At 39.3% G+C, this 22,379-nt stretch overlaps 2 protein-coding genes across 6 annotated transcripts; one reads left to right on the top strand and one right to left on the bottom strand.

Moving 5' to 3' along the window:
- The first annotated feature begins 1,655 nt into the window (after nt 1-1,655).
- TAF13 (TATA-box binding protein associated factor 13) lies at nt 1,656-10,219 on the top strand. The gene is made up of 4 exons (XM_081326693.1): nt 1,656-2,015; nt 6,363-6,441; nt 7,435-7,532; nt 8,915-10,219. The coding sequence occupies exons 1-4, from the start codon at nt 1,989-1,991 to the stop codon at nt 9,083-9,085; spliced, it is 375 nt and encodes a 124-aa protein (XP_081182819.1). The 5' UTR covers nt 1,656-1,988; the 3' UTR covers nt 9,086-10,219.
- A 7-nt stretch (nt 10,220-10,226) lies between these two features.
- Nucleotides 10,227-21,710, bottom strand: RMP64 (ribonuclease MRP subunit p64). 5 transcript variants are annotated; one of them, XR_014026288.1, is made up of 10 exons: nt 21,545-21,710; nt 19,832-19,986; nt 18,713-18,789; nt 17,507-17,638; nt 17,141-17,218; nt 15,099-15,469; nt 14,309-14,376; nt 12,950-13,203; nt 10,438-12,015; nt 10,227-10,405 (listed from the first exon to the last, which is right to left on the bottom strand). XR_014026288.1 is itself a non-coding variant. In XM_081326690.1 (9 exons), exons 1-9 carry the CDS (start codon nt 21,642-21,644, stop codon nt 11,667-11,669), a joined length of 1,584 nt encoding a protein of 527 aa, XP_081182816.1. In that variant the 5' UTR covers nt 21,645-21,710; the 3' UTR covers nt 10,231-11,666. The 5 variants fall into 5 exon arrangements, 1 of the variants encoding a protein (XP_081182816.1); XR_014026289.1 differs by having other exon boundaries at nt 15,099-15,322; XR_014026291.1 differs by lacking the exon at nt 21,545-21,710 and adding an exon at nt 21,226-21,533.
- Between the last annotated feature and the right edge of the window lie 669 nt (nt 21,711-22,379).

Raw genomic sequence — 22,379 nt, 5'->3', positions numbered from 1 at the left:
TCTTCTCCGCGAGCTGCATTGGCTTCCGGTTGCCCTCCGGGTGAGATTCAAGGTGCTGGTGATGACCTATAAAGCCCTAAATGGCATGGGCCCGGATTATCTAAGGGAACACCTGCTGCCAGCGTCAATTTCCCATCGTCCTGTGCGCTCCCACAGGGAGGGCCTCCTCAGGGTACCGCCGGTCAAGGATTGCCGACGGGCGATCCACAGGGGGAGGGCGTTCTCTGTGGGCGCGCCTGCCCTATGGAATCAACTGCCAACGGAACTCCGGACTGCCCCCGACCTTCGTTCATTTCGCCGGGACCTAAAAACCTGGCTCTTTGAGCTATCTGGTCTGGTCTGAGGGGTTTAATGTTTTTAAATTGTGATTTAATTTTTGCGGCTAGACTTAATTTAATTTTATTTTAATTTTATATTGGATTGTTTTTAAATTTTGCCTTGTAAACTGCCCTGAGTCCTTTGGGAATAGGGCGGTATATAAACCAAATAAATAAATAAATAAATAAATAAATAAATAAATAAATAAATAAATAAATAAATTTCCTGATTGGTGTCATTTTAACTTCCAATCCTCTTTTCTCTATCAGGTAAGCAGCCTACTCTTTATGTTTCTTGGAATTAAGACCAAATGCAATAGGTAAATTATTTAATAATGGCAGGATTTTTCAGAAAGAAGTCCAGTTTGTGGGCTCAAAATGAGCAATACAGAAGTAATTCATGTTTACATTCATGTAGAGCAGGGGTGTCAAACTCAATTTCATTGAGGGCCGCATCAGCATTGCGGTTGCCCTCAGGGGGCCGGGTGGGTATGGCCTGGGTGGGCATGGCCTACTGGGTGGGTGTGGCTAGAGTGCGTATGGCCTACTGGGTGGGCGTGGCCAGCTCTACATGGTTCACATCAAGGGTGCCTATGGGGGCCCGGGCAGGAGTGGGACAGATCTGAGGGTCTCTGGCAGGAGGAGGGTCTCTGGGCCAGGGCCAAGGCAGTGGGGGCCGTTCCCTCACTGTTTCCAGGATGGCTTCGCGGGCCGCATGAAACCACTTCACGGGCCGCATCCGGCCCCCGGGCCTTGTGTTTGACATGTCTGATGTAGAGGTTATATGCATTACCCTGCGTACATCCACACATGTACTCACAATATTAATTCCACGGTATGTTGTATCTTAATGCATGCTCTATGTTAATTTCATAAACTCAAAATATTTGGAAATGGAATATCAGGGAGATAGGTATTCCCTGAATATGTCAATATTAGAAGATAAAACCATAAAGGATGTTTATCCTGATAAAGGATAATAATAAGCTTTGATGCAAGTCTATAGCTTTTGATTTGTTAAGCTTGTGCTTCTACTTTGGCAAAAGGCAGAGAAAATGGCAAGACAATGTGGCTGTGTTTACATAACACATTAAGCCAAATTTCTTCTGATTTATATAGGATTATTACATGAACTCAGTTTTGACGTATACAGCACTCCATTATTAAGCCAAACATAGCGTTGTATTTATGAAACTGGAACACTGGAAAGTGGTATGTGTATGTACCTTAGGTAGAGAAATCAAAACAGCAAACCTGACTTAATTTATCACTTATTGTTTAATATTTCAAAGCTACTTTTCTCTTTTTACCTAAACATTAGGGCTATAAATCAAGGCTGGAAAGATCCAGACGATTACAAGAGGGCAGGCAGCCCCGAGTGCGCGTTTTCTGCATCTGTTGGCTGCTCTACGGCGTCCGTGCAGATGCTTCCAACCAGATGTGAAAGCCTCCCGAAAATACCTTCGAATGCTGGCCATTCTAAAGGTTGCGCATGCGTGACTTGCCCAATGAAGCCGGTGGAAGAGGAACCGAAGGCCTATTATATTCATTTGCTCAAAAGCGCATGCGCAGTTGAACGTTAGCCTTCCGGATTGAAGCGGAGGGGAAGAGTTGCTAGTCAGAAGCGGTGTTTGATTTTGTAACTGGAAAGAGGTAATTCCTGATGCTAACATGGCCGACGAGGAAGAGGACCCACCTGTAAGTGAAGCCGAAGCATAAGGTGTTGAGTAGCCTAAAAGGTGTAAACCGTGATTAAGGACGAACTGGGATGCTGGCCGGAGTGGCAGCTGCTGGCTTAGGAAAAGGAAAGTGGCGCCTCCCGCCTCCCCTAAATTTCCCGGGGATGCTGGAGTCAGTCGCACACATCGGTTGGAGAAGCCTGAAGTTTTAATCCAGGGTTTATTGGGTATTATTCTCATTAAAAGCTAGATCCTGTTCGTTGGTGACAGTGCATCATTTTGAAAAACGAGCAGGGAAAACCTGTACTAAGATGCTGCAAAATAATTCACTTGAAATAAATCCAAATGAAATGTTTCATTCACTGGATTTCGGAATGTAGGATTCCAATCTCGATTCATTTTATGCAAACAAAACTGGCAATTAGATTCCCTGGGCATTATGAGATTTACAGGTAGATAAACTTGAATTTGGTTTTACATTTTCTGATGTAATCCTTCTATAAATACAAGGCAATTCCCAGTAATCGCATAGTTCATAGAATCATATGACTGGAAAGGAACTTGGAGGTCTTCTAGTCCAACCCTCTGCTCAAGGCAGGAGCCCTGTAGCATCCCAGTTAAGTGGTTGTTAAGGAAGTTTATCGTGGAATTAACGTGTACTAGGTGTGGGCCAGCAATGTACGCCATACAAATTCTTAGATTCTTCTTTCTATTATTATTTTTGTACTTTGCATTACATCTGCTTAGCATTTCCTTTATTAGTAACCATGGGCTTTGCTGGCTATAATTGTTGGAAGTTAAAATCCAAAACATCTGAGAAGAATCACATTTCATAGTGGCATGATGCTTTGCAAACTAATATCAAACATAAAATCTCCCTCATTCAAGATGCATACACAATAAGTTTTGTTCCACAGGACTGCCCTTTGGTTTGGTACAGCTGTATGTGTTTGATGATGGACAATTTTTTTTATTCTCATAGATTCATGGCATATAAATGAGGTTGTAAATTTAAACCTTGATTCATATTAGTTGGTGAAGGGCAAAAATACTATAAATAAAGCTTGTTTTCCTTATGTTGTTGTTGTTGTTAGTTGCGAAGTCGTGTCCGACCCATCGCGACCCTATGGACAATGTTCCTCCAGGCTTTCCTGTCCTCTACCATCTTCTGGAGTCCATTTAAGCTCACGCCTACTGCTTCAGTAACTCCATCCAGCCACCTCATTCTCTGTCGTCCCCTTCTTCTATTGCCCTCAATCTTTCCCAGCATTAGGCTCTTCTCCAGTGAGTCCTTCCTCCTCATTAGGTGGCCAAAGTATTTGAGTTTTAGCTTCAGGATCTGGCCTTCTAAAGAGCAGTCAGGGTTGATCTCCTCTAGGACTGACCGGTTTGATTGCCTTGCAGTCCAAGGGACTCGTAGGAGTCTTCTCCAGCACCAGAGTTCAAAGGCCTCAATTCTTTTGCGCTCAGCCTTTCTTATGGTCCAACTTTCACTGCCATACATTGCAACTGGGAAGACCATAGCCTTGACTATACGCACTTTTGTTGACAGGGTGATGTCTCTGCTTTTTAGTGTGCTGTCTAGATTTGCCATGGCTTTCCTCCCCAGGAGCAAGCGTCTTTTAATTTCTTGACTACAGTCCCCATCTGCAGTGATCTTGGAGCCCAGGAAAATAAAATCTGTCACTACCTCCATTTCTTCCCCATCTATTTGCCAGGAATTGAGAGGGCCGGATGCCATGATCTTGGTTTTCTTAATGTTTAGTTTCAACCCAACTTTTGCACTCTCCTTCTTCACTCGCAACAAGAGGCTCTTTAGTTCTTCTTCACTTTCTGCCATTAGAGTGGTATCATCTGCATATCTTAGGTTGTTGATATTTCTTCCAGCAATCTTAATTCCAACTTTTGATTCATCTAGCCCTGCCTTTCTCATGATGTGCTCTGCATATAAGTTAAATAGGCAAGGCGACAGTATACAGCCTTGTCGGACTCCTTTCCCAATTTTGAACCAATCAGTGGTTCCGTGTCCAGTTCTCACTGTTGCTTCTTGGCCCGCATATAGGTTTCTCAAGAGACAAATAAGATGTTCTGGTACTCCCATCTCTTTAAGAACTTGCCAGAGTTTGTTATGATCCACACAATCAAAGGCTTTAGCATAGTCAATGAAGCAGAAGTAGATGTTTTTCTGGAACTCTCTAGCTTTCTCCATGATCCAGCGTATGTTGGCAATTTGATCTCTAGTTCCTCTGCCTCTTCGAAATCCTGCCTGTACTTCTGGTAGTTCTCGATCCACATACTGCTGGAGTCTAGCTTGTAGGATTTTAAGCATAACTCTACTAGCATGAGAAATGAGTGCAATGGTGCGATAGTTTGAACATTCTTTGGCACTGCCTTTCTTTGGAATTGGAATGTAAACTGATCTTTTCCAGTCCTGTGGCCACTGTTGAGTTTTCCAAGTTTGCTGGCAAATTGAGTGTAGCACTTTTACTGCATCGTTTTTTAAGATTTTGAAAAGCTCAGCTGGAATACTGTCACCTCCACTAGCTTTGTTGTTGCTCAGCTTTTCTAAGGCCCACTTCACTTCACATTCTAGGATGTCTGGCTCGAGGTCAGTGACCACCTCATTGTGATTATCAGGGACGTTAAGCTCATTCTTGTATAGTTCTTCTGTGTAATTTTGCCATCTCTTCTTAATCTCTTCTGCCTCTGTTAGGTCCCTGCCATTTTGGTCCTTTATCATGCCCATTTTTGCATTGAACGTTCCCTTCATCTCTCCAATTTTCTTGAAAAGATCTCTGGTCCTCCCTATTCTATTGTTTTCTTCTATTTCTTTGCACTGTTCATTTAAGAAGGCATTCTTATCTCTTCTGGCTATTCTCTGGAATTCTGCATTCAATTGGGCGTATCTTTCTTTTTCTCCCTTGCCTTTTGCTTCCCTCCTTTCCTCAGCTATTTGCAAAGCTTCCTCAGACAGCCATTTTGCTTTCTTGCATTTCTTTTTCTTTGGGATGGTTTTGGTTGCTACCTCTTGTACAATGTTGCGAACCTCTGTCCATAGATCTTCAGGCACCCTGTCTATCAGATCTAATTCCTTAAATCTATTTGTCACCTCTACTGTATATTCAACAGGGATATGATTTAATTCATACCTGACTGGCCTAGTGCTTTTCCCTACTTTCTTCAGTTTAAGCTTAAACTTTGCAACAAGAAGCTCATGGTCTGAGCCACAGTCAGCTCCTGGTCTTGTTTTTACTGACTGTATAGAGCTTCTCCATCTTTGGCTGCAGAGCATATAGTCAATCTGATTTCTGTGTTGACCCTCTGGTGATGTCCATGTGTAGAGCCGTCTCTTGGGTTGTTGGAAAAGAGTGTTTGCTATGACCATCGTATTCTCTTGACAAAATTCTATCAGCCTGTGCCCTGCTTCATTTTGTACTCCAAGGCCAAACTTGCCTGTTATTCCAGTTATCTTTTGGCTTATAGATGTTGCAAAAAATATTTTTAAAAAATTATATTTTCTGTTTTCCCACCACTCACTTGGAGTGTTAGATATTTTGGATGTCTATGAGAAACTCACAAAATTTAAGAAAATGGAACACAGCCTCACTGGTTTTTAGCAACCTGTTTCTATTATATGAGGTTTTATATATAGTCAGCATATTTAATAGAAACTACTGTTTAGAAACTACTATTTTTTCTAATTAGTTTTAGAGCAGCTCAAACAGATCAGTACCTTTACATGCTGAAATATATTAGAATAAACATCTGTATTCAAAGTGGAACAAATGATTTGGAATATGAGCAGTTATGTTGCATCTTTTATTGGCATTTTGTCAAATTATATGCATCTTTTCTTGGAGTTGCACAGCAAGATGCAGGTTAAGGAGTTTTCAATATGTGCAACACAAGTACCAACACAAGCTAAGAATCACCTTTTCTCCTTTCATTCCAAATTGCTGCACAGCTACATAGAGTTGTCCCTATCCATATATTTTTATAAAGGCATTATTGTACTCTGTTGATAAGTTTTATTTTAGATTCTTCAAATGATATGTAGCATGGAATATGCCTTTTTCAGTTGCCATATTTGATGTTTTTATGAACTTTGCTTGTAGCACCCCAAGGTTCTAGCTGAGATCAATGTGAAGGGTTGATTTTTATGTCTGTAAGCATAATTTCATATTTGTTTACAGTAAACTTATTTTCATATTGTACTGTTTATTCCCCCAACTTCAAGAGATATTTTTAAAACCCTTTGCTGTCTCTCTGCTTTTAACCATCCTAATAATTTTAGACTCCTTGTTTCTTAGCTAAATTTTAGGGTATGCCTTTTTTTTAATCCTAATTTTGGATTTGTTATCTATAGTTTGAAGAAGATACTGAAGAAACAGGAGGAGGGTCAGATGGTGGACAGGGAAAAAGGAAGCGGTTGTTCTCCAAAGAATGTAAGTTGATGTCAGCCTACAAGTAAGAGTAAAGTAGATTATTTGTATGCTGAAGATACCAAAGAACTGTCAGTGTAAGAAATAGAGATATTAGTTTTAATGACCTAATTTTTTATAAAGCAGCTTTCTATGTTCTCACAGGTAGTGAGGACTTAATCCTTTTGTAGCCTCCACTTTTGAAGAATCCATTTATCTATGTGGTACACTTTTTGAATGCCAGTATTACTGTGAATTATTGAATGATTATGTCTAGAATCTATATCCTATCAAATCTGCATTACTAAGTAAAAAGAAATTGAAATGGTTAAGTATATTTAACATCCTTCACATTTGCTCATGTGTCATTTGATACAATTTGTAGCACAGGGAATGAAATATCCATTGAATAATGTTTCACATTTTATGAAGTCATGTAAGATGTCTTTCGTTGCTAGTTGGTTTTGCAGTGAGTTAGTGATGAACAACTATGCACCAACTACTACGTACTTAAAATACTTGATTTTTACTACAGTATTTTGGGGGGTTGCATTTGCTAATACTTCCATGACAGTTCTAAGGTTGCAGTCTGCTTTTCAGCCCACTTTTTTTAACAGTAAGCCTCTCCAAGCCTCTCATTGTAAAATACCATTTCTGTGAGAAATTAGTGTTGTACTAAAGCTTATAATGTAAGTGGTATAATTTCCTGAACCATAAATTGGACTTTAGAACTTGTTGGCTAATTTATTCATGGAAGTGGCAGGGGCTTTTCTCAGAATGTTCCTCCTTCAACATGTTCTATTAAAATGATCTTTCAAATACTAATATTAAAGTTTCAGCATTGTTTTCCCTTACAAGATGAACTACACTTTCCCCAGTAGATTTATTTAAAAACACCATTACAATTAGCTTGATTGGAGAATTTAGAAGATTATGAATAATTATATAGACCATAAGTCTTCCAAGCTGCTGCATTCAGTGTCCTCCTGCAGATGATTTTTGCTTTCTTAATTCCAGTGAGATGTATGATGTATGGATTTGGAGATGATCAGAATCCTTACACAGAGTCTGTGGATATTCTTGAGGATCTAGTCATAGAATTCATCACAGAAATGGTAGGTTCTTATAATATGTTAGTACTTATTAGACATTTGATGCAACAGATGCAATATTTAGGCTTTCGTTTCCTTGCAGCTCTATGTTTTATGTAAAACTGAGTTGAGACACATATAAAAGCTATTATGACCCAGTAAACTTCCAGTAACAAATTGTTTTACATTTTTACCTCCTCCCCCTCTTTCATTACTTTATAAGTACCGGTAACTCAAAGCAGCAAATATACCTAATACTACTACTTCCTCCTATTTTTCCCATAATACCGTATTTTCCGGCATATAAGACGACTTTTTAACCCATGAAAATCACCTCAAAAGTTGGGGGGTCGTCTTATACGCCGGAAAATCAGCATCTGGCGTCTGGTGGGAGCCGGCAGGGCAGTCCTGCGCACGCGCGCACTCCCCGGCTGCTCCTTAGCAGCTGGGGAGTGCGCGCGTGTGCAGGACTGCCCTGCCGGCTCCCGCCCGACGCTCTTCCCTCTTGAGGCAGCAGCTGCCTCAAGAGGGAAGAGCGTCGTCGGACGGGAGCCGGCAGGGAAGTCCTGCACACGCGCGCGCACACAGGACTTCCCTGCCGGCTCCCGTCCGACGCTCTTCCCTCTTGAGGCAGCTGCCGCCTCAAGAGGGAAGAGCGTTGGACGGGAGCCGGCAGGGAAGTCCTGCGTGCGCGCGCGTGTGCAGGACTTCCCTGCCGGCTCCCGTCCGACGACGCTCTTCCCTCTTGAGGCAGCATCCCCTAGGACTCCTTAGGAGCCGGGGAGCGATGCTGCCTCAAGAGGGAAGAGCGTCGGGCGGGAGCCGGCAGGGCAGTCCTGCACACGCGCGCACTCCCCAGCTGCTAAGGAGCAGCCGGAGAGTGCGCGCGTGCGCAGGACTGCCCTGCTTCCTCCACAGTGAGAGGGGAGGGCGTGCCTTCCCGGGCTCGCTGATTTTCCGGCGTATAAGACGAAAAATCTTGAAAATCATCTCAAAAGTTGGGGGGTCGTCTTATATGCCCAGTCGTCTTATACGCCGGAAAATATGGTAGTCTTATGAGATGGGTTGGGCTGAGACTGACCGGTTGAGTCTCCCAGCTGGATTTCATGTCTAAGGAAGGAGTAGAATGCAGTATCCTGTTTTCTGGGCTAATACCTTAATAAATGTACCAAACTGGTTCTCAGACTATTAATGAACCAAGTAGTGTAGTGATTAGTGTTGGACTAAAAGCAGAACTATCCTGGTTTTAGTCTCCCTTCAGCCACAAAGTCAGTGGATAATCAGCTTCTACTTTCTTTTTCATAAGCAAGTATACTGCCTAAATACTGTGCACAACTCAGTAGCATTGAAGAAAATGTCTTTGTTAATTTGATTTAATTGAAATGGATTTTCTTTTTGCACAATAGACCCACAAAGCAATGTCAATTGGACGACAAGGTCGAGTACAGGTTGAAGATATTGTCTTCTTGATTCGTAAAGATCCACGAAAATTTGCTCGTGTGAAGGACTTGTTAACAATGAATGAAGAATTAAAACGGGCTCGAAAAGCATTTGATGAAGCGAACTATGGCTCTTGAGGCCTTTTTTGAGCTCATCTCATTTTGATTCACTCTTTCTATAAAAGGAAGCTCTGAAAAATAATTCAGAACACTGCTGCCCACTGAAATATTTAAATTGTTGACTGTTTTAAGATATTCTTTATATTATGCTGCTTCTCTTTAAAATGCTAAAATATTCTTGGACATTATTCCTTATTATATTGTGCATTTTTTAGACTGCAATCATTTGAGTGTCATAACTCGCAGTTTATATTCTTATTTAGCTCATTTTTTTTCAAGTGTTACTAAAATTTCTAAGGGCCACATAACTATTATCTTTTACCTCTATCCTTCCCATCAAACTTTATTTTAAAAAATATGCTCATAAATCTCAGTACTTCTAAATTGATCTTTCTTTTCTCCATGCTTCATTTAGTGTTGTAAAACTAAAAGATAACCTCTTTCACAGCAGAGTACAAATATTAGCAAGCAGAAACAAAGCTTATTCTGACTGAGCTAATCTGACAGGATTAATTGAAAAGGATTAAAGTGAAACTATATGCATTATGTCAGTGATAGTTGCTGGGCCATCAAGGTTGAGTCTATATGGATAGGAACTTAACATAAGAAAATGGACTTCTGGTGAAGACTTATGGCAGATTAAATCTTTCTAAAAGAGTGGAGATAGCATTGCAGCAACCATGGTGGCCAGACAGTAAATTCCAGCACTGTCTTTCTATAAAAAGGAGAGATTGTGTGCACCCAGTTACATTCCGGACAGCTGTTCCTTATGAGTAAAATGCAGGAACTGAGGTTTTTGTGAGCAGCTGGGAGTTAGCTATGTCCATAGCTGTAAGGGCAGTTCATATGGACAAAAGGTTTGCACAAGCCTAATTTCTTAAATGCTTTTGAATATAATTTATAGCTAAAGAGATTTTGTGAGTGATAGGATAAGAGAATTCCACTTGTTGCATCAACATTTTTCTGTATTAAAATGAAAAAAATCAAAGATTTAAAAACTTTTGGCAAAACACTTAAAAGAGTAGCTATAAGAAAGTTTAAAACAGATTAATGGTTGTAAAGCTTTAAAAGATTTTTCAGTGAAAGTGCTTTTGAAAAAACTTGGAATTAAAATAGACAACTGAGCTGGACCTTTATGGGAATTATATATATATATATATATATATATATATATATATATATATATATATATAGCCATTAAAAAGTGCAGATTATTGGTGAATTTTATAAAATGAAAAAATACGAGCCAGACGATGATGCTGACTTTAACTATGGGAGTGCCATCTAACATTAAAGTATTAAGGGCATGGGAAGACAAAACAATGGGGGGGAGGTGGACTTTTTACTCTTTTCCCTTGCAATTGACAGACTTTCGCTTTGGATTACAATATTACAATGGCAACCACTACAAAATCAGCAAAAGTAGCAGAGGGGAATAGAGGCTCACTAGAGCTATTTATAGAGAGGAATTATACATTTACTTCAGAAAATGTTCTGAGGAATTGAGCAGTAAATTAGCTGAACCACTTGATGCTAAATTAATAAAATGTATTTGTGTTCTTTGTTACTAACTGAAGTTACATTCTGCATGTATGTAAGAAAATGAGATGGATATGAAAAAAGTTATTAACAAATTACAGGTATTTATTCAACTTATAAGGCACTTCAATAGTCCAAGTAACTTTAGGCAAACAATAAAGCATAATAAACAGAAGACAGTAATAAACAGAAACCCTGTTTCACTGTACTATTAGAGAAGGAAATACCAATAAATCTTGGAATCGGCATGATAATCTTGTACTATAAAAAATATAAACATACAGTTTAATCTCGCGGCTTTTAGTGGTGATTTTTCAGCTTTTTTGTAAGTCTATGAATCTTTACTGTTGTAGCTTTGATAGGTTATAACTATTGGCTCAAAAGTTTGTAAATTTAAACTGCATAGAACAATTTTTTAAATATTATGTGAATTTGTTCCTTATCAGTGACTAGTCTTGTGCCGTTATAGAAAAGATAAACATGTCATAGATAATGAATACTTTCCCCCTTCTTCAAGAAGTAAGGATTTTTTCTTTCTTTCTGAGATAAAACATTACCTGGGACTTCTCCAAGTTGCCCCATACTAGGACTGGCCACCAGAATACCAAGTATAATTCACAGCCAGATCCTTATTGATATTTAAAAATGGATAGTTCCTCCAGCCATCTAATATTGCAAAGTGATCTTTTGGTTCCAGGTATTTGCTATAGCTCTGAAGACACTCCACTTTTATCACTTTAGTGCTCTTTCCCTCCATCGTCCCCACTTCATTCACCCCAATGAATTATTTGAGGACACTGTTACTCAAGTATTCTTAGCAGCATTGGTTTGGCAGTGCTCCAACTTAAGTTTCAGATGATCTGTAGCAACACTTCTACAGATATAAAACATTGCTGTAAAAATAAATGGATGATTCAAATCAGTCCACCAACAATTAGAACTTGCTTTTCAACAACTTCAAGGAAACCTCAAAACCTAAGAACAGCTGTCTGCGTTTGCCATAATGAAATAGAAGTAACACAACTGAACAACATTTTTGATTACTTAACAAAAAGTAGCCCTAGAGACCTATAACTTTAAAAATATCATCAATGTCATATTTCTGATCAATGGCTTCTTTCTGTATATGGGTTGGGTGATTTTCCAATACTGCAGGGACAGAAATGCCATCATGGATACTGTCCTCAAAAGTCTTTGTACCACTGGAGTCCAAAGTCTGATTGAGGAAAGGAGATACAGGACCTCCTCTATGTACAGAAGTAGTCCGTGAAACACAGCTCTGCTTCCGTGACAGTCTACTATTTCGCTGGGGACTTCCTCTAAGAAGTTGCATGGGTCTCTCTCTGCAACTATGGAGTGTAAGATATTTACAGATAGTGGCTTTAACACATTTAAGCTTCCGCTGCAATCTGTAAGAGAAAAAAGATGAGCAGTTAAAGCAGCAAAGAGCAATGTTTGATGTAACAGTCTGTAAAACCAAGTGTCATTTATTTTGATTATTCCAGTTCTTTCACATGAACAAAATTCTAGCGAACTTGGAAGAGCTTTACCCACTAATCAAAGCTTAATGCTATGAATGCAAATGCATGCTCCCAACACTATTCATGCAGTTTAATTTTATTAACATGCACTGAAAGAGAAGTTTCATCATTTCTGTATTACAAATATGGAAATCAAATACTTTTAGCATCCATCTGGGACTGGAGAATCTATAGTTCTCTAAAGGAAGAGGTTTTCAAACTTTCCAGTTCTCTGAATTGATAATGGGAAGTCATGGATCCAAAAATACCTGGTGAAACGTGAGACAAGCAGGCTGGTGGATGAGAGCTATAGGTGGACACTGCTGGTGGGCATCAGATTATGCCCAGGTGGATGGGGGCTGTGGAGCATGGGAGGGCAGATGCTGCAGGCAAGCACTAGGAAGTATAGGCAAGTGGGTGATTGGACAAGTACTGTTATCAGTATGGATATAAGGCCCCCATACTGCTGAGGGGCTCCCCTGAACAAAAGGCAGGAGCAAGTTGCAACCTTTGCCAGATATCCCACTGACTTTACTTGTAGGAAGATGGCAGGGGAGGTTGCAAACGTCAATATGTGACCCACAGGACACTGCAGTCCTTGTAATTGAGAGCTAGTTGCCATATGCCTAAATCTCGATCATGTGACCATGGGGATGCTACGATAGCCACAACAGGACTGGTGCTAAGTCCCCTCATTAAGCACCACTGTAACTTTGAACAATTGCTGAATGAGTGGTCGCTAAACAAGGACCACTTATATTTCAGGATTACAGAGAGCCTATTTAGAAGGCATGGAAAGACCAGGACTAACAATCCTACACACCTGCAACCTTGGGCTTCCACATGCTGCAGCCTCTTGCTTTTTAAAAGCTTCATTCCTAAGAAGAAAGCCCCTGATCTAAATTTACTGTTTTTACACCAGGTAATTGTTGCTTTCAGTGTTTGAGATAGTTCTTCAAAGGACTGCACTTCTTTAAACTTGGACACAAAAGAGCAAAGATGCTGAGTTCTCAGGACTTTAGAAGAAATAGATGCGATTTTCTTTGACTCAGGAAGCATATTACTGAATTTAGAATTCTGAAATAAAGTAGTAAAAAATTAACATTGTAAAACACTAATTAAAAAGCTAAGACTTAGAATAAACTTTAAGATTCAGCATCTTTGGCTAAAAAGTACGTAGACATTGAAAAACTAAATAGATAGATTTAACCACTTTAAATGGTTTAGAGTTTGTACGAAGACAAATGTTAACCATGAACAAATGTCTCACTGGAGTCTTCAAAATTTGCTTTTTGAATGGCCTCCTAAAATGCATATCAAAGTAGTTTCTAGGATAACTGTGAAATGTCATCTCTTCTTCATATTAAAAAAAATCACTATTTCTTGTGACCAAGAAAATTCTACAGATGATCTGATTAGCTTATGAAATTGTCTAGGACCAAATTAAACAACTGATTAGTGCTGCTTATTTTAACTAGGAGTAGATTCCTTCAAAGGTTTCACAAGTTCTAAAGACACCAAACAAGAATGAGACAGGAATTAAAATGAAGCTTTCCACATGAAAGTGTCTTTCTGACCATCAAGCTATAATCAACTATACCAAAATATTCTTGAGATGCTATAAATCCACATTCAATGCAATAAATTTCCATTACACAAACTTAATTAAATCACTAAAACCTATTTACAAAGGAGATAGAGGAATGTGTTTATTCACATACATAAGAAATTACAAAGCACAGATAGTTAGACATTTAAAGAAAAACAATAAGAGACTGTGCCAGGTGGATGATTATGGGCCAGATATTCTTTCTATAGGGTTGTAATGGATAAAAAAGGAGACAGGCACATTAGTTATGTACATTGCTTTTAGCTGATCCAAAATAAATGTGGGGTAAAATTGTTTTTCCTTCCATTCAATCATGTCCAATTCTTGCAGACAGTCTGCACAAGTCCCCACAGTTTTCTTGGCAAGGTTTTCAGAAGTGGTTTGCCATTGCCTCCTTCCCTGGGCTGAGAGAAAGTGTTTGGCTCAAAGCCACCCAGGTGGCTTTGTGCCTAAGGTAAGACTAGAACTCATGATTTCCCAGTTCTATTCTGATGTTTTTACTATATCAAACTGGCTATCAAATATAAATAAAAATTACAAGCCTACAGCATGCAAGAACGGAATGGAACACACCTCCTGTGACACAGGATTAGGATATTTGCATAATGTCTTCAGATCAAACTCCAACTTCTCTGCAAGATCTAAAAGAAAAGACACAGAGATAAAACTAAAAGCAGGTAAATAATCTTGAACAACAATAGGTTTAAATCAAGGAATCTGCTACAATATCAGCCGGGCCACTTCGATCTTTCAAGATCAACATACTCCAGGTTCCTTTCATTACCAATATATAGTGGGATCTCCAAAACATGCCTTTTCTGTAGCAGCACCTTCCCTCTAGAATGAGGTTTCTCTGATGATTTGGATTTCCGCCAATCTGCTGTTTTTCACCAAAACAAAGCTGACTTTTCACCCAGGCCTGGGAGAGAGACAGTGAGAGTCCTCGCTTCATTCTATCTTATCCGTCATGCATGCCATCTTTTAATACTTTTATTGCAATTTTTTAATTGTAGGCTGGGGCAGAGAATGGGGAATTGCACAACATGCAAATTTAATAAATTATTTTGTACGTTAGTGTAATCTTCACTGAATTCCTGAATGGATATCCTGAATTCCCGCCAGTAGATATTTAATAGTCCAGTTCCAAAGAAACATCTGAGCATTTGCCATTTTTATCCCTCCCCACCTTTCGCTCATCTTATTTTCAGGCATTCTCCACTATTAAGAGGAAATATAATCAACACAGATCTTCCAATTCAATACAAGTTATAAAAGCCTAAAAAAATTTGTATATTATGCTGTCATATAATATAAGCATGTGTGAGACTGTTCGTAATATTCAAGTAAATTAAGCAGCCATTACCTTGATTAGGTCTGTTGATCAAAACTGGTTTTCCAATATCAGAAATAGTTGGGGTACCTTTCCTCCTTTTCTTCTTTTTTTTCCTGACTGCTGGAGGAAGAGCTACGTTCAGATTCTGAGACTGGGATACAGTCTTATGTACCGAAAACAATGTATTCATCCATCCAGTGCCAGTTTTCCTTTCTATAAATCTTTTAGGCATTTTCTTCTTAATCTCTAAATAACTGGTTTCCAGAAAAGAGTTTATTTCAGAAGGAAAGACAAATCCTTTAATATATGGCCTTTGGTGCACTTTTGCTACTTCTTGAAGCAATTCAAAGAGATCCTTATACAACGTACTAAGTTTTTTTAATACAGCCCTATAAAGAATCCTAGAATAAAGGAAAAACACAAAGAGATGTAACACTTGACACTGGCTAACATAATTCCATATTTACCGTATTTTTCGGACCATAAGACGCTCTGGACCATAAGACGCACCCAGTTTTTAGAGCAGGAAAACAAGAAAAAAAATTCTTTCTCCTTCTCTCTCTCTCCCTCTCTTTCTCTCTCCCTCCCTCTCCCATTGTCCCTTCCTTCCTTCCTTCCCTCCCTCTTTGTCCTTCCCTCTCTGCATTAGAGCAGTACCCGCGGAGGCGGCCCTGCAGCCCGGCTTTCTCTTGCAGAAAGCAAGCTGAAACGGAGCGAGGGAGATTGCCAGAAATGCGAATCGGCTGATCTCGCGCTCCTGCACTCTCCCTCGCTCGGTTTCAGCTTCCCTTGCTAAAAGAGAAAGCAGGCTGAAACGAGGCAGATTGCAGCAGCGCGAGATCAGCCGATTCGCATTCCTGGCAATCTCCCTCACTCCGTTTCAGCCTGCTTTCTCTTGTAGCAAGGGAAGCTGAAACCGAGCGAGAGTGCAGGAGCGTGAGATCGGTGTTTCTCAGCACGTGCCAATTCGTGCTCCTGGCAATCTCCCTTGCTTTCCACTTGCGGAGGTTGGGGCTGGCCATACGGATCACCTTCGGACCATAAGACGCACCCTCGTTTTCCCCCCCACTTTTGGGGGAAAAAAGTGCGTCTTATGGTCCGAAAAATACGGTACTTCTCATTTTCACTAAGCTCTCCAATTCAGTATGAATTAACCAGTATTGACTAACAATCAACTTTGGCAATAAAATTAATAATCCTGAAGAAAAAGTTAAAGAGGTTTGTTACATAGAAGGGGTGAGTAGCTTCTAAATTTTAGAGGGGTATCCCAGGAATTTTGAAACTGCTAGTTACTAGCGTAAGGATCTGTAATGCTATGAGCCTTACTTAATGAGACAAAACACACGCACACATGAAGCAGAATTTATGTTCACTAATCAAAAGCAAAGAAAGGTAGATAGATAGAAAAGTGAGCTATCTACTTTGGCCAGAATGTCTGGCAACTTTACTTATCTGAAACAAAGGAGATCCAGTTACCAGATAATGGAGTAATTCTAACAGTGAGAAAGACTACAGTTCCATTTTTGGGGAAAAATGAATTCCAATGGTTGGGCAGTACATATGGCCCAAAGCCATCTGTATACCGCTAAAAGTTTATTGGAATTAAGGTATCCCACCAGACATTGTTTTGCATAGAAAGAAGATCCCCAAATTGAGCATTTGGAGAAAAGGGATCTGGATCTGCATATAAAACCCGTTACACATAACCAGTGCCCACAACCATTTCTACACTAACTCCACCTGCCGTATTTAAGTTTCTTCCACTCAAAATCAACTAGGGAAAAATAAATGTTTATTAAAAAAATATGTTCCTTTTTCCCATCCCAGCTGAAACAAAGCTTCAGAGTTTCTGAAGATGCCATTTAATCTCCTTCACCCACCACTTTTCCTGGGTCCACCATAGCAATAAATGCAGTTGGAACTTTATAAATTGCAGTGTGGTACGATACTCATTGGTATGCCCCCCCCCCCCATCTAATTAGTAAGAAAGTGGTTAAGCAAAATCTTTGTTATAAACATGTAAACAAATAATTAGAAATGAAACAATAAAAATGTTTAAGAGATGTACATACCATAACCGACTCAGCAACCCCAGAATCAAAGTGTTGAACAATACATACTCTTGCAAACAAAGATGTTTAGCGATTAAACTGAGAAACAAGTTGGTTAAGGCTGGATATTTCCCCAAAAGTTAGAAATCCAAGTTAAATGTTTATTTTACAGTTACTCAACTCAGTGAACTCAGTCCTAAGGCAGTTAACATTAAAACACGTTTACTTTTTTGTTATTTACATTTTTAATTCAATAAAAATCAAAGTCATTTATACTAAATTATGATGCTAGAGGACTGCAAAAACTTAAGACCAGAAAAATTATGCACCACAGCCAGTAATGAACAGGATAATAACAACTATAAAAATATTTTTTTCGAAGGATACCTAAATGCCGTACAACAACATTCAAGTAAACGTAGTATAAGCTTGCAACTACCCAGTATCTTCACCAGAACAACTTCTATTACAGGCTGGCTGGGGACCAAGGACTCTGCAGAATTTTCAGATCTCTGTTTTCTATTTAAAATAGAGGAGAAAATGTATATGCGCTTGAATGCTACTCTCTGCTGCTTTGTCACAAGCTGATACGGTAACTAATGTTAATGACACAGACCATGCAATACCACCTGTCTGCAACTCTTTAAATCAAATGAACTGTTTCTAGATCACATGGTAGCTACAGATGGTAGCAACACTGTACAAGGAGTCTTCAACTTACAACACAATTGAGCCCAAAATTTCTGTTGCTAAGTGAAACAATTAAGTGAGTTTTGCCCCATTTTACAACCTTTCTTGCCACCCTTAAGTAAATCACTACAGTTAAGTTAGTAACATGGTTGTAAAGTGAACCTGGATTCCGTTGACTTTGCTTATCAGAAGACGGTAAAAGGTGATCACATGACCCCAGGACAATGCAACCATCATAAATATGAAGCAGTTGCCAAGCGCCTGAATTCTGATCACATGGCCACGGGGATGCTGCAATGATGTGTGGAAAATGGTCATCAGTCACTTTTTTCAGTGCTGTTGTAACTTTGGTCACTAAACAAAAGGTTGTAAGTTGAGAACTACCTGTGTCAGGAAGAGCTGTAGCTGTTTTAAGGAATTCCAAATGGGTGTGATGTTTGTATTCCGTGAAGCAGATGACCTTCCCTTGCTTGCTGGAATTTGCAAACTCTGGATGGACTGACTTCCCCTCGCTTGCTGGATGGGAAGGCAGTTGGAGTTTTCAAACTCCAGACAGCTTGTTGTCTTTTGCTTTCTGGGTGGAAAGGAAGCTGAAGGACTACGAGGACCCCAGAGAGAAGTGTAGCATGTGGTGCCTCGGGGTGGTGGTGGTGGAAGTAACCTTGGCTCAGGGCAGACAACTTGAAAAAGCCACTCAGGATCTCCCTCACCCAAGGCACCCTATGATCTATTTAACAATTCTCATTTTCATTTAATGGTTGCATCAGAAAGAGTACGGGGTAAGGATAAGTGAGGCTGTTTTGCTTAATAACCATTGTGACATGTGCCCATTACAGTCATATTTCAAGGACAATCTGCATTAATAAAACTACAGAAACATGGTCATGTTAACAAACTACTTACATGAGGCCCATCTGAGCAATTTTTTGAATCGACTTTTCCAGATTCATTAAATTTAAACGTTTCAAGCATTGTTCTACCTGAAATTATGAAGGTAAAAAATGTTGCTTACTGGCCTATATTAAAAAGCAAGCAAACTGCATTATTTCCAATAAATATGCTTAGCTCTAGGTATAAATTAATCATTTTTTTTCATAACTTGTATTAAGAACCAGATTCTTCACATGCACTATATAGTATCTCTAGCATATATACTTGCGAGCACTCCTAACTTATTCAAAATTAAATCAGTATAGTGTTTCAATAAGTGAACAGAAACAATCTCTACATGTCCCAAAATTGAGCAAACAAGCTTTCTTCAGAACCAATTCTATTAGAACCATTCTATTTAGTTGAAATGATTCAAAATAAAATAAATATAAAGGTAAAGGTAAAAGGTAAAGGTTCCCCCGCACATGCGTGCTAGTCGTTTCCGACTCTAGGGGCCAGTGCTCATCTCCGTTTCAAAGCCGAAGAGCCAGCGCTTGTCCGAGGACATCTCCGTGGTCATGTGGCCGGCATGACTAGACGCCAAAGGCGCACGGAACGCTGTTACCTTCCCACCGTAGTGGTCCCTATTTTTCTACTTGCATTTTTACGTGATTTCGAACTGCTAGGTTGGCAGAAGCTGGGACAAATAACAGGCGCTCACTCTGTTACGCGGCACTCTGGATTCGACCCGCCAAACTGCCGACCTTCTGATCGACAAGCTCAGCATCCCAACCCACTGAGCCACCGCATCCCTTACAAAATAAATATAGCAGGTGCAAAATCCTTACAGTCAGTATTACATAATTCCCATGGCAAAAATATAAGCTTCTAAGCGTTGGGCTATAGCTAGCTAAGTGTTTTTTTAGTCTTACTTTTGGCTTTTTTTTTTGCTCCTCCTTAAAGAATTCCTCTACTAAAGATGACATAATGGGCAAATTCAGCATTTTTGATTATGGAAGTCCTTGATTCCCTAAAGCTGGATGCCATATATGCATGGTTCCTACAGATTTAAAATGTAACATAATCCCAAAACCTAATAACTAGCTTAAAATGTAACAAGATTTAATCAAGATTTCCAAAAAGGTCACCAACCTGTTTAAGACTCCCATATGCCTTTTGATGAATCATCTGATTATGATAATTATAAATGATTGAATGCAGAAGGCTCTGTTCTGCAACCAGCATTTTGCAGTTTAACATGCTGTCGACAGTCCCACACGTCTTCAGAACAGTTGAAAGGCATCTCACTAGAAAATATAAACATAGGCATCAATAGGAAGCTGCAAAAATTCACTCAATAAACCAGTAACAAAGGAAGTGGATCTCAAATTCCAGTATCAGTTAGTTCAGGGGTTAATTTTTTGCCACACCTCTTTAGTATAAATTTAATGTACATCCCCTAAAAAAATCAATGGAGCACAAATAATGAAACAAAATAAAGCTTTGGGAAAAGTAGATTTATTATAACATTGTACAACTAAAATGTTTTTTTTCCATCTTCCCTGCATAGTCTCTCTTCAAGACAGCTATACTTGGTAGTGTGGGGAAACCCAGAGTTATTTGTCTGCAGCAGATTACCAAAGAAGCTGTGGTGTTATGAATCTGCTTTCTGCACTAAGGAAATTTTTCCTTCCAGCAATTCATTTGGATTCTGTCCAGGATCTTGTATCCTTCAGCTACTTTGCTTACTTCCTGGCATGAAAGTCCAGATACTTGCTGCATATATAGGTGCTGTTTTTTTGCATGGAACATTTATGCATGTTTAATTAAACCGTGATAGTTCATTCAATTAACCCAATTTTCTGGGCTTGCGTTACAGTGAACGGTTTCACCAAAAGGTGACTTCATGCAGTACGAATATGCTTAAGTGTTTTTCTCAGTTGCGCACGTTTACGAGTTTCGTTCCTCGAGTTAACTCCAGTTTAATCAATTAACCCCATATTAATCGAAGTTCAAAAAACCTGTTACTGTTATACCGGTATAGAAACTAAATTAATGTTACATTTAATAACGGCAGCCAGACTGCTGGTGGCGCAACATTGGAAGAAAGAAGATTTACCTACAATAGAACAATGGATACTTAAAGTAACGGACGTAGCATATTTGAAAGAACAGTCACAAGAAAAATATATTTTGGAATGGAAAAGATGGATTGATTATATTCAGAACAAATATGGGACTAAAAAGTTTCAAATAGCATATGAATAATTTTTAACAATTATAGAAGTGTTATTATAATTACTTTAGTTTTGTTATAAGGGAGTTAAAGGGTGGAAGGTTTGTTAACCTTGTAATATATTTAGCATATGTTTGCATAAGATTGCTATATGTAATACCCTGTATTCTGCTTTGGGAAGTCGGGGGGGGGGGGAGGGTTGATGGGGAGGTGGGGTATATTATTAAAATTTTGTAAAACTTTTCAATAATAAAAAAAGAAAGTTCGAAAAACCTAAGAGTATTAAATCATCAGTTAAATATAGACACACCTCATTTAGCACTGAGGGGAAGATGCTTCCACTAAAATCCATTAGAAAAAAAATTACAATCCTTTACACGCAAAAACTGTAAGATTTTATTAACGGAATGAGGCTTTTACAATCATATGCATATTTTAGGTTGGCTCAAGCTCAAATCTGCTAGATAATAATTTAGTCCCACCACCCAAAAGTCTGTTAGTTAAACTACATTTCCAAAAAAAAAGGAAAGAAAAGATAAGGCAGGAACTTCCGCAGCAAGCGTGTTTGTCTATCACTCAAATTTAACGCGAATTGCAAAGATGTTCCGCGTTGAAAGCTCTCCGTTAACCTGAAGCATGTTCAGCCGGCACGACTTCGGCGGAATTGCAAGCAGGCCAAGGCACATCCCACCGGTTCCACACCATCTCGCCGCCTCCGGACGCCGCCATCTTGGCTGGCGGGAGATCCCGGATTAAGGGATATCTCCGGAAGGAGAACGATTGACGGACACCTCTTCCCACCTCCAATAGGGCGAGGGAGAACAGAAGAGGAGATTCTTTTTAAATGTGCGCCTTCTGATTCGCTATTTCCGTCGGAGAGGCGGGACCTGGAACCGCGCTTTAGTTTGAAATCTCCTAGAGAACGTTCTCGTTACGATTTTCTCTTCGTTTCACGCTCTCCTTTTTCCCTCTGGTCAAGTATTTCTCACTCCTGATAGCGCTAAGATGTTTGGACTTCAATTCCCAAAATATCAAGAGTGAAAAATACTGATCTATTGATTGTTGGTGTAGGAATTGTGACGACCACTAGATAGCATCAAACTAATGCTTTGCTGCCAGGCTGAAATGTTTTGCATTCAGATATTTGCAACCCATATATAGCCCTAGATTAGTATTGTACATGTATTTGATTTGTCTAAAAAGGGCGTCTCTCGTTTCCTTTAATCTGCATAGCAATTACTGTGTAGTTTAATTTTACTCTCCATTCTCCCCTGCACAGTTAAGGTTTAGCTGCAACAATACAGCAATAAATGAGCAATGATAAACATTTTATTGGAGAAAGATACTTATTTTTCCGAAGTGTAATGACTGCAATTCCCATTATCCTAGAGCTGATTGTGTATGATAAGATAAAATATGAGATCTCTGAAAAGTGCCAAATAGAAAAATAGAAACTGGCTCAAA

This window comes from Vipera berus (genome assembly GCF_964194415.1).
Source record: "Vipera berus genome assembly, chromosome: 4".
Lineage (NCBI taxonomy): Eukaryota > Metazoa > Chordata > Lepidosauria > Squamata > Viperidae > Vipera > Vipera berus.
This window is presented reverse-complemented; position numbering and strand designations above follow the sequence as displayed.

Bases quoted from the DNA above. Each gene is read 5' to 3' on its own strand.
- TAF13 (XM_081326693.1), top strand. From the start codon at position 1,989: ATGGCCGACGAGGAAGAGGACCCACCT. The intron at 2,016-6,362 runs GTAAGTGAAGCC...TGTTATCTATAG, and splicing joins ACGAGGAAGAGGACCCACCT to TTTGAAGAAGATACTGAAGA. The intron at 7,533-8,914 runs GTAGGTTCTTAT...TTTGCACAATAG, and splicing joins TAGAATTCATCACAGAAATG to ACCCACAAAGCAATGTCAAT.
- RMP64 (XM_081326690.1), bottom strand. From the start codon at position 21,644: ATGGCGGCGTCCGGAGGCGGCGAGATGGTGTGGAACCGGTGGGATGTG. The intron at 18,790-19,831 runs GTTGGTGACCTT...TCATAATTTCAG, and splicing joins CATATGGGAGTCTTAAACAG to GTAGAACAATGCTTGAAACG. The intron at 17,639-18,712 runs GTAAGTAGTTTG...TATTTTAAATAG, and splicing joins ATTGCTCAGATGGGCCTCAT to AAAACAGAGATCTGAAAATT.